Source organism: Boleophthalmus pectinirostris, unplaced genomic scaffold (assembly GCF_026225935.1).
Source record: "Boleophthalmus pectinirostris isolate CB_2022bp ecotype Guang Dong unplaced genomic scaffold, ASM2622593v1 HiC_scaffold_14, whole genome shotgun sequence".
Lineage (NCBI taxonomy): Eukaryota > Metazoa > Chordata > Actinopteri > Gobiiformes > Gobiidae > Boleophthalmus > Boleophthalmus pectinirostris.
The window spans coordinates 11626759-11643507 of record NW_026571047.1 but is presented as its reverse complement, the minus strand read 5'-3'; the positions used below and the strand labels follow the sequence as shown (position 1 = coordinate 11643507).

The 16749-nt window shown below is 44.3% G+C and overlaps 1 protein-coding gene across 1 annotated transcript in view; it reads left to right on the top strand.

Moving 5' to 3' along the window:
• The window catches only part of bahcc1b (BAH domain and coiled-coil containing 1b), a 38507-nt gene extending 25335 nt beyond the window's left edge, over nucleotides 1–13172 (top strand). The window contains exons 12-28 of the mRNA XM_055150074.1: nucleotides 1922–2088; nucleotides 2586–2722; nucleotides 2938–3045; nucleotides 4514–4592; nucleotides 4722–4854; nucleotides 4945–5112; nucleotides 5878–6033; nucleotides 6140–6339; nucleotides 7194–7353; nucleotides 7560–7677; nucleotides 8079–8154; nucleotides 8220–8328; nucleotides 8400–8516; nucleotides 8607–8720; nucleotides 9201–10495; nucleotides 10700–10936; nucleotides 11108–13172. Coding sequence (XP_055006049.1) covers nucleotides 1922–2088; nucleotides 2586–2722; nucleotides 2938–3045; nucleotides 4514–4592; nucleotides 4722–4854; nucleotides 4945–5112; nucleotides 5878–6033; nucleotides 6140–6339; nucleotides 7194–7353; nucleotides 7560–7677; nucleotides 8079–8154; nucleotides 8220–8328; nucleotides 8400–8516; nucleotides 8607–8720; nucleotides 9201–10495; nucleotides 10700–10936; nucleotides 11108–11311 — 3578 coding nt within the window. The 3' untranslated portion in view covers nucleotides 11312–13172. The remainder of the gene's footprint in view (nucleotides 1–1921; nucleotides 2089–2585; nucleotides 2723–2937; nucleotides 3046–4513; nucleotides 4593–4721; nucleotides 4855–4944; nucleotides 5113–5877; nucleotides 6034–6139; nucleotides 6340–7193; nucleotides 7354–7559; nucleotides 7678–8078; nucleotides 8155–8219; nucleotides 8329–8399; nucleotides 8517–8606; nucleotides 8721–9200; nucleotides 10496–10699; nucleotides 10937–11107) is intronic.
• The last annotated feature ends 3577 nt before the right edge of the window (nucleotides 13173–16749 follow it).

Sequence of the window (16749 nt, the reverse complement as noted above, 5' to 3'; positions counted from 1 at the left end):
GTACATGTGCTTTTAAGGAGGTGACACAAAGATGGTCAATCAAGCCGAGCTCCAGAATGAAGCCAGGACACTGCCGGGCCAGCCAGTCCCGCAGGCTCTGGCGTCTTGCTTTGCTAATTAGACCCTATCCTTAAAACACTTCTTCTGTAAGCGCTCCTATTTTCCTCATGTCCCTCTGAGAGAAAGTGTTTTTATTTATGCCTGTGTGTGTGTGTGTAAGCTGTTAAGTAATCCCAGCTGAATCGCGCCTCTCCGTTGTGTCTCTACCTCCTCCCGCTTCTCTCTCCTCCTCCTTCCTCTTGTTACGTTTCCCCTCTCATCCGCGCCTTTTTTTTTTATTAAACCAATGTAATCTTGTGTGTAAATCCTGCCTCTGCAAGCCTTGTTGACGGAATTAATAAGTGTAAAAATCATAAGTCCCTGTGCAGCTGTCAGTACATGTATGTGCGAGATGCGGGCGTGTGCGGCAGTGCATTTGTTTACATGTGCGTGCACGTGCTTAGCATGTGTAATAGGTGTGAAATCAATAAGTCCTGTCATGGTGTGGGAATCGTTCTCTAAATTGCAACACATTTATTTAAAACCCGTCTCCGGCCTGGGCATGGAGGAATGATATTAATACTGCTGATGGCATTTTTTGTCATTGGGAATGTGTTGGAGAGATGAAACCGATCCCAGACAGATGCAGTTATGCCGCTCTGTGACGCAGAAGGATATCTCAGCTGTTTACTGAAGATTGCAATTACAGATTAAGGAATCAAGAGATGCCTTCTCCTCTGTGTAAATTAGCACCATTGCGCCTATTTCCACAGTTATTTCTCTTATTGTTTATTTTCTTGTTCCTACACAGGCTTTATATTGAAAAAGTAGCTTATTAAATTTTCTTAATGGCCAATAATGATAGCACTGCCCATAACAACTGTAATGGTTTTTAATTTTACTCTGCTTTTTATCCTCCTTTCACTCCCATGCGCTGCCTCTTATTACCCCCTTTTGAGACACACAGCACAGCTATTACCCAAGCTGAGCCGATTGTGTGTGGGATACTGCGGGCGGAAGGCTGCTATCGATTGTGACTATCCTCCCGGACATTAAACTGGGCGCGGTGATGTCAGCGGTGATGTCATGCTGTCAGTGTAACAGGAGTGCGCCATTGGCTCAGACCATGTGACAGATGAGAAGGATGGTGACCTCTGTGTGCTGGGACAGGACACGGCCGGTCCCCCTCCTCTGAGGAGTCACCTGTCGTCTTGTCGTCACTCACCTTTTCATTCACACTTCTCAGCCTCACACCCCCATATTGTGCTGAGTGTCTTCTGCTCATGCACATGCTCACACACAGCGCTTTTAATAATGTCAGACGTCAGGAGAGGCCCACAACTCCAGCGCACACTATCATGCTCTTCTCGCTTTCCTCAAAGGCAAAATTGGATTCTGTCCATGTCCATAATGAGGAGATGTAGGAGAATAAATAGATAGCTCAATAAACACTTTGCCTCTTATTGCTTCTCCTCCCCTTTCCTCCCCAGCCCCTCCCTCTTCCCCTCCTCAAGTCTGGGGCCCACGTCTGCGCAGCGCAGCGAAAAGCGCTCTAGGTGCATGTGTCTTTTATCAGCATAGGTGTGCCTCATGAATATTCTGCTCTGACAATGACAGACTTAATGAAAGTGACAGATGTAGAGATTGTTTTTGTGCACGCCTACTCCTCTGCTCTTGTGCTGTTTGTGTGTACTCTCAGAAATAACAGCAGTATACATCATATCAACTACACAGCTAATGTCATAAATATCATGCTGTTTGCATTGTTCTGGAAATAAATCTCCTTACACACCACTGCAACCACATCACTGTTATTCTGTAACACTGAGTCAGCTGCTTTGAGATGTACCAATCAACACCCAAACACCTCATCTGTTTGCAGGCGAGGACATGCTGACCTTTGACCTGCACAGTCTGGCGACACTGGCGGCTGCTCGCGCCCTAGAGATGGCAGGAGACACGGCACCTCAGGGGGCGGACCCTGAGAGTCCAATCAGGAAGAGGCTAAACCTGCGCAGGAAGTGCAGTTGGAGACCTCGTCATGAGCCGGTGAGTCCTGCCTTACAGATCAAGGTTTTAGTCATGCCTGCAAAAGTAAATCATTCGTGTGAAAACATGTTGGACATGTTGAATTACGGACAAACACTGTATGAAGGTCCTGTTCAGTGTAAACCAGAGATAACGGAGCTAGAACCCACCAAACCGAAGTGATAAACCAGACATGCAAAGGCTAGTACTATAGCATCTCCATGTTGATGAGCAGGTGCTGGGCCCTGCATCAGAAAAGTTACATAGTGTACTTTTAAATGATAACACTAGCTATCCTGTTATGTACTTTGGACACCCAATTAATATCTTTTTTCTCATAGAGAATAATAAGGGAAAATGTTTCTTTCTGCTGCATATGAATCTACAGATGAGCTAATGCAGAAACTGAAAGTCAATTGAAAATTATCATTAGCTGCTCAAATGTCGTGGCCACTTCACAATCCCAGTGAGTTCAGCATTTAAATACTCTGGTTTGTGTGTGTGCGTGTGTGTTTCAGGTGTGCCCAGTGAAGGGCTCCATGGACTTGATGGGAGGGGAGGAGCTGGCCATGCGTGTCCAGCTGGCTGAGCTACAGCGCCGCTACAAAGAGAAACAGAGAGAATTGGCGAAGCTACAGAGGAAACACGACCACCAGTAAGGACACATACACATTTGTTTTGAACTGGCCTCAAACTTGAATTACAGCATTCACAATTCACCCATCATGCTGCATCTTTCTTATTTGTTAAGACCCACTGCCTTCTCACAGTTATTCCAGTCTGACCTGTAGCCAGAGACGTTTCCTCTTCATTTCTAACTGCATCTTTGATCTTTTGTCTCACTCCATTCTCCTCCTCTGTTCACTGCAGGAAAGAAGAGACGTCTCGAAGCCCTGCTCGCCGGGGGCCCGGCCGCCCCCGCAAGCGCAAGTCCACCCCCGGGCCAGCTGCTGCAGCAGAGAGCTCCAAAAGACTCCGGTCAGTCCTGTGATATGGCACCAGTGTAATCAGTGTGATTGGCAAGCCCCGCTCATTCATCCTGATTTCTGTTTGTGTTTTTAGTCAAAGGCACAGTTGATTTTCAAGAAGTTCGTCTTCAGCAGAATTGATTCAAATGCTCTATGGCTGATGATTTGCTTGATTGGGCTCTGAAAAGAGCTGCTCAAAGGCGCACACACATATTCATGCAGAGAGTTATGGGGGAGGGAGGTATTTTAAATGAGAGAAGGTAATGGAGATGAAGCCTTCATTAATCATCATTAATCACTTTTAATCATATTTATCACATGCATTGATTATGTCCTGATTCTCCGTAAAGCTGCAGCATACATTAATGCAAGCGGACAAAGTCCCGATGTACAGTTATCACAGTGATAAACGACTCCACACCACTCCCACTCATCCACACATAGAATAACACATTACTTCACACATTATACGCTCCACACTTCCATCTACAGTGTGGCTTCCAGGCTCATAAAGATAAATGTGTTTTTTCATGCTGCCCCACCTCTGCTAACATGCTCACCCTTTGCCTTGATAAAATGATTAAAAGAACTTGAAGTTTGTCACGGTTAGCCTGATTAGAAAGTGCTAATGAAAATGACAATGAATGGCTTTAGTCATACATGCCGATGCAGCGCACACACACACATGCAGTTTGTTTAATTAGTACGCTGGAGCTATGTGCCAGAGCTGCATTTCTACTGCTGCTAATGAGCAATGTGCCTTTTCTCAGACTTTTATCTTTACAATCTTAGGTTGGTTTAAAAATTAAGTTTATTAGCATTACAGTTATTAGTATAGTTCATAGTGTTACTTGAGTTTTCTTGTGGAGTTTAGTGCCTTGATTTGGATAGGAAAAGCAGAGAAAACATGGCATCTTCTTTGCTTTGTGTATATCTCCTCTGGAGAATGAAGATGCTGAGAGCCAAACTCGCTCTCTGTGGGAATATAGGATTCACCTGGCTCAGACAGCAGCTGCTAACAGTGTGTGCAGTGTGTACAGTGAGAGTGAGTGAGCACGCATACAATGAAGCAAGGGCAGAGAAAGAGAGCGCGATAGAGGGAGGGAGGAGTAGTGTTCAATAGAGGTTAGTGTTTATCGATTGAGCCCTGAAGCTCCGGTCAACGGACAGACTCCCCTGAGACTGCTTCATCTCTGTCTCAGCCCCTCCTCCCAACTCTTCCTCCTCTGCCTTCTCTCTCTCTCCCTCACCAGGTACTCTTTAACCTCTCATGTGGTGATTCAGCACAGCTTCATATTCACACAGTCGCTGAATATTTCTGTGTTTGCTGTCAAACTGAGCAGACAGTTGGCACCAGCTTTTTACACTCTTACCTGATAAGGTTATGAGACAACAAGAATGGCAAATGTCAGAGACAATGAATGAACCCAGCAGCACCAGACTTCCTTAAGTTCTGATCTCAGTGTGTTCTGTTTCAGGCCTGGGCTGAGTTTACTGGAGCAAAAAGGCAAGAAGAAAATGTCCAATCACAGCTTTAGCAGCCTCAGTGCTGCACAGGTCAGTAATCCTTCTGTGTTCCTCATCAGTGTACTCCTACATCCACTTCCTGCTGTTGTTTTTGCTTGATTGTTTCAATTAGTGGAACCAAATGAAACAATAATGAGCTGTCCCACTCCCCTTGAATAGATGAAGGCTCGTTGTAAGCATAGAGGTCGGCCCAACACCCTGAACTCCAGGCTGGCCAGGAGAGTTACCCAGCTCAAACACAAGGCTCAGCGTGGAGCCTCCTCATCCACAGCCACAACGCGGCGTCCTAGAGGTGGGTAGTGACCAAGCACCAACGCTCCTAAACAACATCAACATTAACCAGTAAAGCTAAATAAAGCTCACCATCTGCTCACTGGTCCAGATCCACAGCAGAACTGGACCGCCTTTCAGACCATGAAGAGGAAAAGGGGGCGCAAACCCAAGATGCTGATGGGAGGTGACCCAAAGAAGGCTCAGCACAAGGATGAGCGTGCCTCTGAGAAGCCAGAGTGTAGGACAAGCAAGAGCGACAGTGAGAGTTCAGACCACAGTGAGTATGGGTCACAGACAGACGTCTGAATCACAGCTCATGTAAAAACCAATGTTGTTACTGGGCCCTTTGCCCATGTGTGTGTGCACATATTAAACAGTACAGAGTGAGATGTCATCAGTGGGAGCTTCCTCACTTTCCAGCTCGGCTGTCACACCGTTAAAACCATTAACGACTTGCCACAGGCATTCAGCACAGCCACCCAGTGCTCAACACAGTAACCTGAGCTCACTTTGGCTCTGCTAAGAATGTCACACCCCTGTCCTTGGCTATTCAAACCTATGAAAATGCCCTCACCAGGAGAAGGGAACCATGTTAGCCCCAGCAAAAGTGGGAAGTGGCCATCCCAGTCAGTAGATTTGAAGACTGAAAAACTCTGAGAATCTTAGGGGTTGGTGACATTGAGAAGCAGAGTGTGTTGTTTGTGTGCGGGAGAGGAAGTGTTGACGAGAACGCAGTGTAAGTGACAAGTGTGTCAGAGATGTGTCGACACCAGCACGACCCCCACAGTCAGTGACACGCAGCTGCCAATAACTGTGGAGATGTTCGCAGGCTGCAGTGCTGCATATGCGCCTGGCTCTACATGTGCTCCTGTCACTGGGGCTCGCACTTTGATTTCTCAGGATTTCATATTTTTCATACAAAGAAGGACAAAACATACATAAGAACGTACAGCACTGTCAGTATCAAAATGTAATTTGTTTAGAGCTGAATTTGTTTTCATCATTTAAAGCTCTGACCAATTAAATGAATGTCTTAATTCAGCAGAGGATGACCACGGCAGTTGCAACAGTGAAGATGGAGTAGCAGATATTAAGATTAGCTCATCCTCTAATGAAGCTGCTGGAACTAGATTTTTTTCAACACTTTCCTCCAAATTTCAAGCAAACCAAAAGCCCAGGATGAGACCAGATCAGCATGGCAAGTTTTCACTTAATCTGTCTTCTTAATGACAAATTATTTTAAAAGAAGTTTTTTGAGTAGATTATTAAACTTTTGTAGGCTGATTATGTTGTTACTCTTGCAGGTGTAGATTGTGCTACAGTGTCCAATCCAAAAAGACAAAAGACAAACTTTTGCAGCACAGACGGAAGACTCCTGGACTATCAGAGACCCGTGAAAAGGGCCCTGGCGGACTGCTGCGGGCCACTGCTAGGCTTTGGCTTTGGAGATCCACAAGCCAGCCGAACCAGCAAGGAAACAGCAGCACACAGCATTATTGGAAAGGTGAGCATTACAAATAAATACTGTAGCTGGGAAAAGGGGTGATTCAAATCATTTGGGTTTTAAAGTAATTGAAGTGGGCCAAACCCAGCTATGAATGATTTCAAACATCATGGAATAGGTAGGATAAAAATTAATTCCAGATTAGGTACATCAGGTGCACTGGTGCATGTTCACATGTTTTCGGGTTGTCCTAACACAGCACTGGTCCAGTGTTTTCACAGTTTTGTTTTTCAGTCGTTGGTGAGACACCCATATTAATTTTAATGACAAACGCCCTGAGGTCATTTCTGTTTTAAGTCTGTTCAAGAGAATGTCCAAAAACACATAACTCTAAACCAAACGCAGCTCCATAAAGACATCATTGGCCATAACTCTCCACACGCACATGCTTTGTGACGCACACACCACCATCAGCAATAAAGGAAATAATCACCTATGCCCTACAGTGACTGAACTTCTGTCACTGAAATATATGGTCTCCTGGTGTGGAAAACTTCCAGAGACACAGCATCAAATCTGACAGTGTTCCTTGGAAAGCCAAATGCAAGCACAAACCTGTTATGTGAGCTGGCTCCATCAACAGTCATCCATCATTTTCACATATACCAGCCTAAACCGGTCTGGAGAAGTGTGTATGTCCAAAGTTTTCAGATAAGGGGCCAATATATAGTGTCCACCAGTCCTGCACATACATGGAGCTGCTCTATTTTGATTTTAAGTAATGAAGTCAATTAGAAATTCTAACCTCTCACATATTATTCATGATATCACTGACTGTGGTTAATGGTACTAAATACACAACTGTGCAGCATCCTGCTTTCTGTCAGTTGATATTACTTTCTGTTTCTGTCCAGGTCAAAGGTCATGCAGTCAGTCGGTTGCTTCAGAGCTTTACCAGTGATGACGGCTTTCACTTGGATGAAGAGAGCAGTTTTTCTGAAGGTGATGATGATGAAGATGAAGATAAGCAGAAACCACTGCACCTTCCTCCCAACATGCCTCGCAGGATACCTGGTAGGCTTGACCAATGACACAACTCTGTTTAATTACACAGCGGCAACATAAGCAAGCTTCTTTGAATACATGCACAGTAACCTTTTCAACTCACTCCTGAACCATTCAATCATATTTAGAACAACATGTACTGTACATGACACCCATGAATGCCCAATATCTTGCCTGCCAGTCGTTCATCTTTTTTTTCTCCCCTCCCCCCACAGCTCTGCCCAATTGTGTTTTGAGTAAAGAAATGTTGGTGGACGGTTTGAAGATTCTTATTTCCAAGGAGGATGAGCTCCTCTATGCAGCTTCGGTCCACACTCTGGAACTACCTGACATGTAAGACTACAGTACCCCACTGTTGCTTTATAACCCTGCACCTTACAAAAACTACTTAGAAGATCAGCTTCAATACCAATGAAGTGCATCACCATCTTAGAGCTTTTAAATTCAGGAGCTGGGACAAGTGTTAAAGAAATGAGTGATTTACTAAAAGAATGAAGCCTGTGGTAAGTGCTAGTTTAATTCCTGGCAGTTGTGACAATCCTGACAAACAAGACGTCTCTGCGAGTGTAAAGCCAACTCGCACAGTTCTGACAGCCAGCACAGCTGCCACTAACAAAAGTTGTTATTGTTATATTTCTCACAAGCCTTAGATTTATAGCAGCGATAATTGAGCCACGTTATTGTTTGGAAAGTACAAATGATTGAATTAACATTTGTTTACCTGTCTTTCTCAGATTCAGTGTTGTCATTGAAGGAGAAAGGGGGAACAGACCCAGGATTTATTCACTAGAGCAGCTCCTGCAGGAGGCAGTGAGTATTGAATGTTGTTTAAATAGAAACATTAGGTCATGCATAATAACTCTAATATGCTATAGGTGCTGGACGTGCGTCCTCAGACTGAGGCGATTCTGTGCGGGGGGACACGGGTATGTGCCTACTGGAGTGAGCGCTCCCGATGCCTTTACCCCGGCTATGTCCAGAGAGGTAGCTTTAACACACTAAAGCCTCTGAGCGCTCACTTTAAGCATTACTCAGCCTCATTCCTGACATTTCAGGAGGCCCAGGAGAGGACGAGAAGGAGGGCAGTGTGATGGTGGAGTTTGATGATGGTGATAGAGGAAGGATTTCTCTGGCCAACATCAGACTCCTGCCTCCAGGATACCAAATACGCTGTGCGTATGGCTGTAGAGAAACATGCACCAACAGTTAAATATGAAATACAAAGTTTTAGACAATCATTTAGTTTTCCTTTTTGATTTCAGGTACTGACCCTCCTCCAGCACTTCTAATGTCCCCAGGTCGCAGAGGTCGACAAGTTTCTCAGGAGAGAAAAGCCAGCAGTGAGGAGCCGGTCAGGCTGCAGGAGAAAAGACCAGGTGTGCAAATACAAAAGACATTTTCATTTCCTTTGGTAAGACTAGGGAGTAGTGGAAGTTATCATTTGTGAACAGTGAGAAGTCTATTCAGAGAAATACCAGTCTAACCGGTAAATACATGCACACATCTAGCCTAAGGCTCCAACTACCACAGCTTTATTTACAGTTTTTAATATTTCTTTCTGTCAACAATAATCAGATGCATCACGACAGCACACACACACTATATAGGATTCCAGTGTCTAAACGCTCCAAAGAGTCATAAATAAAGGTCTTTGTGTGCCGCACATGCTTTATCCTTTTATTAAGACATTAATCATGACTTATGAAGTGTCAGATTACTTTGTGCGGTTGGAGTGACAAATCCGCCCGAGGGCAGACAGGTTAGCTAGGTTTACTGTGGACTTTAAAGTATTGTTTGTGCTTTTGTTTTAGCCTTTGTGTTTTGCTAATTAACACTTTTCATTCCTATCCTTTCAGTTGGCAGACCCAAGAAAATGCACTCAGTGCCCGAGTCTCTCAGTGCACCAGCAGCAATGGCAGAGCACAGGATTAAGAACACTTCTCCACTGAGCTGGTCTGCGCCCAAGAAGAGAACTCCAGTGGACTTCTTCCTCTTCAACGGAACGTCCCGTAAGACCCAGCGGAAGATCAGAGAGCACGACCTGGCCTTGTTTCACCGGCCTGCCTCCCATCCTCTCTCACACTCTGCCCCCATGAAAGGAATCTTTGGGCTGCCCTTTGAAGTGGACTCTTTCAGAAGCATTGCTAATGGCTACTCCACATTTGGAGCTGCTAGACCTGGTGCCATTGTACCAATGATGGGGCTCAGAGAACCCTCATGCTCTCCTGCTGTCGCCATGGCGATCGGATCAGCCAACAGGAAGTTGGTGAGTGAGCGTGACAGGAAGCAGTATCTTATTAAGCTTGACCATGAAGGTGTGACTTCTCCAAAGACCAAAAACAGCAAAGCCCTGCTTCGGCTTGGGAGCAGTGGGCTTAGGGCTGGGGCACCACTGCGTTACATCCATCCTAGTCTCCTGGTCAAAGGAGGAAAGAAAGGCAGAGCTGATGTAAACATTCCCAAAGGCACTTCCCCTCCCAGGGAGGAGCTCCGCTCTCCTGGCCTGAGCGCTGATTACAGTCTGGAGTACCCCAGTGACTGCCCCAGCTCCTACTCAGAGCTGGATGAGGAAGATGAGGATGAGCGTGGAGCAGCAGACACACGGAGAGACTCTGGGACCACACAGTGTCGCAGTGGACGCTTCCAGTCTCATCTCTCCTGTTTCTCCTCGTCATCGTCATCCTCTTCTTCCTCTGGCTCCATCTCTTCTTCCTCAGTCTGCTCCTCTGACAACGACTCCTCCTATTCCTCTGATGAAGAGTCATCATCTGTGATGCTCCGCCGGGCTCTGCTCCAACAAGTCAAACAGAAACAGAGGCAGAGTTTGACTTCTGACCCCACCACGTCTAAGGGCACTCCAGTACACAGCTTTGTCCCCACAGCTAACACAATCACCTCTGGGGCCAAGCCACAAGCAGAGAGCAAAGACGACAGAAAAGAATACATTGGTAAAGGGAATGCACTGAACAACAGTGGCTGCTCCAAAGGCCAGAAGAGGAAAGAAGGAGCTGCTAACAGCCAGAGCCAGCAGCCTAAAGCTAAGGACCCTGTCCCAGCCAAGAGGCAAATGATGTCCTCTACAGAGACCCTCACCAACAGGTCTGCTCTACCAGGACGCCAGCTCTGGAAGTGGTCTGGGAATCCTACTCAGGTGTGTTCTTGTAAGTTTTCTGTCAGGAGTGGGGTCATTATAGGCTACTGCTCTGCAGTGAGGGATAGGAATCAAGGCATTGTTTTCATTTATGTTGCAAAGTTGTTAAGTTATCTTGCGTATGTGTCATTAGTATTTTTAGTGGGTTTTGGACCTACCAAATCAGAAACACTAGTCTTTAACCTATTGTCTTCGGTGTTTTAGAGGCGAGGACTGAAGGGCAAAGCTCGTAAGCTTTTCTACAAGGCCATTGTGCGTGGCAAAGAGATGGTACGTGTGGGAGACTGTGCTGTATTCCTCTCACCTGGTCGGCCCCAGCTGCCCTATGTGGGCCGTGTGGAGAGCCTCTGGGAGTCCTGGAGCTCCAGCATGGTTGTCAGGGTCAAGTGGTTCTACCACCCAGAGGAAACTCGCTTGGGGAAGAGACACCGTGATGGCAAGGTAAAGTTTGCTCTCCCTTTCAAAAACAAATGTATGAATGTTTTGTATGTAACTTGTTAAGATAGCTTTGCTGTTGATGGACTCCTAAACAAAGTTGCAATTTTTCAGTGAAATGTATGATACATAGCACACTGTGCCATTCTAGTTAAAGATTTCCTCTGTTTCTGTCAGAATGCCTTGTACCAGTCAAGCCATGAGGATGAAAATGATGTGCAGACCATTTCCCATCGCTGTCAAGTGGTCAGCCGAGCAGAGTATGACCACCTCACACGAGACCGCAAACCTGGCACCAACGACTTGTTCTACCTGGCTGGGACCTATGAGCCCACCACGGGGCAGCTTGTGGGAGTGGATGGTGTGCCCATTGTGTCCTAGCTCTCTGTCTGTCAGAAAGCCAAGATTTTGACTTTGGAAAAATCATCTTCCAGAAATCTTTGAAGACACACAGAAGGACAGAGATGCAAGCACAATAGCTTTATTGTTTGTATTGGAGTCCCTAGTGTGAAGAACTGTCCCCATTGGACAAACCAGAGTCCAGTGCTGAGGGAGGACGGTTCTGCGCTTTGCTACATGTGGGCAAGGCCAGTTTGTTGCATGGAGAGTCTCCAAGAGTTTCAAATAAAGAACATCTTGTCACTGTGACGAGATTAGTGCAACAATAGAACAGGAACCAAGGACATGAGCACTTTGGACAGAGTAAGCAAGCTATGCTAGAGGAGGAGGGCCTCCATGGCCTTCTGATTACAAAGACTGGGGGGGAGGGAGACGTAAGGAGGGTCTTGCTGTTCTTAAGGTGGCCTGAATGGTCCTCCACTTGAGATTTCAACAGGACCAAAAAAACAGAGTGAGTGTTTGCGTGTGTGTGTGTGTGAGTCGTCAGGACACACCAAGGGTATGTCTCTAATTAACACTTATTCTGTCCAGTAATAATATGTCATTTGTTTTGTTTTAGTTGTTTTCAATTGTCAAGCCATACACGTCAATACCTCTGTCGCCTCCTGCTTCAGGAGCAAAGACACATGTACAGGTAGTAGGATGTTTTTGGATTGAGTGACTGAGTGTACGTGACAGTGTGAGTACTTAAGTGTGTTTTTGTACAGTATGTTGTACAAACATTGTAAATGACATATTATATATTTGTCCCTTTGTTTATATTTGTGGAAGAGAAAGTGGAGGAGTGCTGTGTGAACTCTCGATGCACTGAACAGGAAGTGAGCTTAGAAATTGATTGCAAAGACTTTGCGATATGTGCCCTGCTTTGGGCATTAATGTACAAATGGTTTGGGGTGTCTAAATGTATTTAACTCTTCGATTCAGAATGTGCTTTTTTCTTTTTTGTTTTTTACACTTACTGTAAAAGAAACTGAGTTTCTATCATCTGCCATTGAAATCTAAACCTGTAATGGTTAGTGTTTTTAGAATGTAGATATTTAAATATCTGGCTTCAAAGTGAAACATACCAAAGTACCTGAGTGAGTTTACGTTTCGCAGCATTAAAATAAAACAGACAAAATCCAATCAGATTTAAGTCCGGGAATCTTGCAATCCGAGGAAGGAGTAGATTCTCTCATCGGCTTGTGTCCATCCACCGTTGCCATGACAGCCCAGCTGATGCACTTGAGATCTCTACGGCAACCAGGATGGATCACGTGAGTGTGAAGGACAATCAACGCCAATCAATGGGACAGTGTTGGAGGGAGGGGGATAATGAGGATCAAATCTCAAATTGTGTCACTTTTATTCCTGTTTTGCCAAAAATATTTTTGTTTGCTTATTTGAGTGATTTTCTTTATGCAAACCTGTGACAAGAGTCACAGGATGTCAAAGGATGTACAGGGGAAGAACATTGATGCCTTTTATTTTGACTGAGTTTTAACTAAAATGTCGCTGTTACACTGCAAAGCAAAAGCTTTAAGAGGAAACTAATGTGAAATTCAATTCTATCGTGTTACTTTAATGGGTCTTTAATTGATTTTTGCAAAGGCTGTATACTCTTTAATAAAACACTGGATTCATTTGTATCCATCATGACAAAATCATTGCGCAAAATGTTTTAGACCCATAGGAACCTGCTTTGTATGGTTGAGATCACCCAAAATACACTATATACTGTAGGAAATATTTTGCATTTCCTGTTGTACAAGAGAATAATTATTTATCTTTTCATTTTAAAGTTATTGCTTTAATTTTATTGCTTTGCTTTTTATTGCTTTATTAAAAAAATCTTACATAAATCTCTCGTCTTTCCATTTTTCTCTCATGGGTGTGAGTACTTTAAACACTGCCTGATGTTCATCAATGGCCATCATTTGTCTGTGCTAGGCACAAGAAGGAAGGCCAAAAGAATGAGAGGGCAAAAAACAGGAGAAACATGCAGGAAGCAATTTGAAACTGTAGCTGTGGCCAATAGAAGCTGAAGAATGAGAGGAAACAGTATCTGAGAGACTGTGAGCAGGATGAAGTCTCCTCGGGCTGTACAGGTGGGTCAGGTATTCACCATTATAAAAACGGAACAGCACCATTTAGAGAACAAAGCGAAGCATTGGCTTTCAGCCCCAATCTACATGTACTGAATGTGAGGATGCCATCACAGATCTACTCACTGTAAGGCTCCTCCTGGGTCTGGAGTCCAAGACAGAGGCGTCTACCACTTTTTATTTGACACTTCCTGTGCAGGATATTATTCACACCTCTTTATCAGACTGTAGGCAGAGTCTTTGTCACATGGCTCATTGCTACATTAAAAGCTGGATTGACTATTTACCTTTGACCTCAAATTACTGTCAGGGTGCCGCGTGGAACAGCCTCGGCTTAAATATCCCTCATAAACTTCGTTATCTGGGGCCCTTTATTGTAGTCCCTCCTTAGTTTTTCTTACCGCTTTTTCATGTTCACAGCCTACATAGTCTTATCACCACAGCTGTACATGTCAATACAGGAAAAGTTGAATCACCTTTCCTTCTAAATAACTGTGCTAATGGTCCTTGACTATAGCCTGAAAGTGGTTTAAGTCCAGCTCTTTGTCCCATGTGTGTTTGCTTTCTTTTTGTGCTGTTCTGCCCGGTGTTTGGAGTTTAGCATGTTATTGCACAGATATGAAATGGCGCGCCGGCCTGTCTGACCACACACACAGCAGAGCCTTATACTCACCGTTGCACTCTTCACATCCTCCCTGTCGGCTCTTCAATCAGTAAACGCCTTGAAAACACAGACATTAAGTGCAGTCTTTGACTCCTTATCGGCAGGTTTGCGTTAGGCTTATCTGGTTGACATTGTTAAACTGCTTTACCCAGAATGCTGCAGCAGATAGGGGCACAATTGGAGCTTGAGGTTGCCCTCCGGGTTAATGAGAGAGGGCTTGCACATCCTAAGAGCAAACATGCTGAAGGTGATTTGTGAAGAGGGCCAAAGTGTCGCAGGAAGGTGTGTCCTTTTATTGTTGCTAAATCGGGGCTAAATATGAGGCGTGACATCAGCTGCATGTGTATCTGCTTTTATTGTCTGAATCAGGAAGATAAATGTAGCGGCAGCTCCAACAGTAAAAGCTGAGAAGGCCTTGTGGTTAGGGGAGTGTGCTCTCCATTTAGACATGGGCCCGGCTTGTCACACAGTGAATGAATGGCTGTCAGCTGCATGTGCGTTTATGCTGGGGTGTATTCAGGTCACTCAGAGTGGGAGTAAGCAGATCAGCAGCCTTCTCTACACCACCTCATCCATCGTTCATCTGAGCTCCACTCTTCTCCATCTGAGCACACAGCAGTGTGACACAGGAGATGTCCAGAGCCAGTCTGACTCACGGCTCCTTGTGCAACGGATTCTGTGACAACAGATGGTACGCTTACATAAATCATCAGGAATTCTTGGCAATGTGGTGGAACCAATGTCCATGTCCTCTTGCATTAGGCCTACAACATTAGGCTACAACAAAAGTCCTTTTTGGGACAATGTATTCTTTTTTGGTGTCGAGGGACAAAGTAAAGAATCATGTATGAGTTGTTCTGAAGAAGATTGAACAATGGATGGACCATTGAAACCAGACAGAGAAGTAAAGTGTCCTTTCCCTGTCAAAGAGCTGAATTCTTGAGCCCTCGCTGTCCATGGAGGTGAGCCAGACAATATATCGAACCGCTACATCTCAACCTTCTGCCCAAGCTCAGCCTGACTCCACAGTCCTCAGGTTCCTCTATTCATAGGAGAGGTGTGGGGAACTTAGACTGCTTAATAAAGCAGAGGAAAATTGTATTACGTGGTAGTCTTAATGTGAATTGGATATTTCTTTGTAATCATTTAGTTTTGAGTTAATTTTTTAATTGCCTATGACATTGGGTCATTAAAGGGTCTTTATATATTAAAGGTTCTATATTATGCAAAATGTGTTCTTGTGAGCTTTAAGCCATGTTTAAGTCATATTGTTACTGCCTCAAAAACATACCTGGAGTTGTGTTTTGTTTCATTCACACATGTTTGAGTAATCCTTTATTATCACTCTTTCAACATTTTCAAAGCACAAAATGCTCTGTTCTACCTTGTGATGTCATCTATTGATAGTTTAAAAGTTAACAGCTACATTTTACCTTTTGTTTAGTAGGTATTGTACATTCCAGGTCAGATAATACCTAAATGATTCTAGCAAGTCTGTGTGAATGAAACAAAATGCAACTCCAGGTATATTATGTTTTTTCCTCAACAAAAACATAACATAGATCAGACAATAGCATAATATGGGCCTTCTACAGAGTTAAAGGACATATTATAGAGTTAAAGAATTTACACAGAACATTCCAGGCAAAAACAATATCTCAACAAGCAAGCAGAATGCCCCCCACCCGACCAACTTATAGTCAGATCTACGGAGAAACAAGCTCACTCACTTAACTGCTGCGGATTAAGACAAAATTACAGGAAAAGGCTCTATGATTTGTGGCTCTTGTACACACAGTTGTACATGTTCCTCCAGAGACCCCCCTGTGGTTATCGCTGAATCCGGTATTTGATATTTGGAATAGTAGAGGAGCTTTGGCACGCCCCGTCACTCTAGATAGGTCAAACATGCTGTAAAGTCTTAGTGGACACAGCAACGGGAGCACGGACACCTGATATGTGTCTGTGATATTCATGATAGGACGTGGATGCAAGCTGGAATTTATATATGCATGTGTGAGAAGGAGAGAAAGATACCGCAATGACGAGTGACTGGCAATACAGTTAAGTCTACCCCAGCGACAGCCGCAGGAGATATGTACAGTATATTTAGATAAAACAAGCCATCAGTCTGCACACACACAAACATGCTATGGTCTTGTATGAGCTTACCTCCTGGTGCGTTGTCATCAACACTGCAACCCGAACCCCGTCTGGACCTTCATTTGTACACTAAAGGTACACTATGTAACATTTCTAGGGGACCTTCTTGTCCCCATGGAGATGTTACTGCTTCACCTGAAATGTCCCACAGTACAGCAATAAACTTGATCTATTTTGCATATATTCCTTTATTATGGCTAAATAATGCACTCTTACTCTGAACAGGCCTTCCTTTCTACAGACAGGTCAACCATAATGGTGAAAATTGTATGCCATACTGTGGAACTTTCTTGGCAAAGTATTATCATCTCTATGGAGACACAAGAAAAGTTGAAATCTGAGCCACGCAATATGATCACTTGTACTTTCTTCTATTTAGCTACAACTGAATTATGTTACTTTGTTGATTAACATAAAATGTTTTAGAGCAAAATGAAACTTTGCAAAAATTGAATAGGCCTACTGGATAACCAGTGTTGTTGCATTTAAAACCAAGTATGTCCCATGAA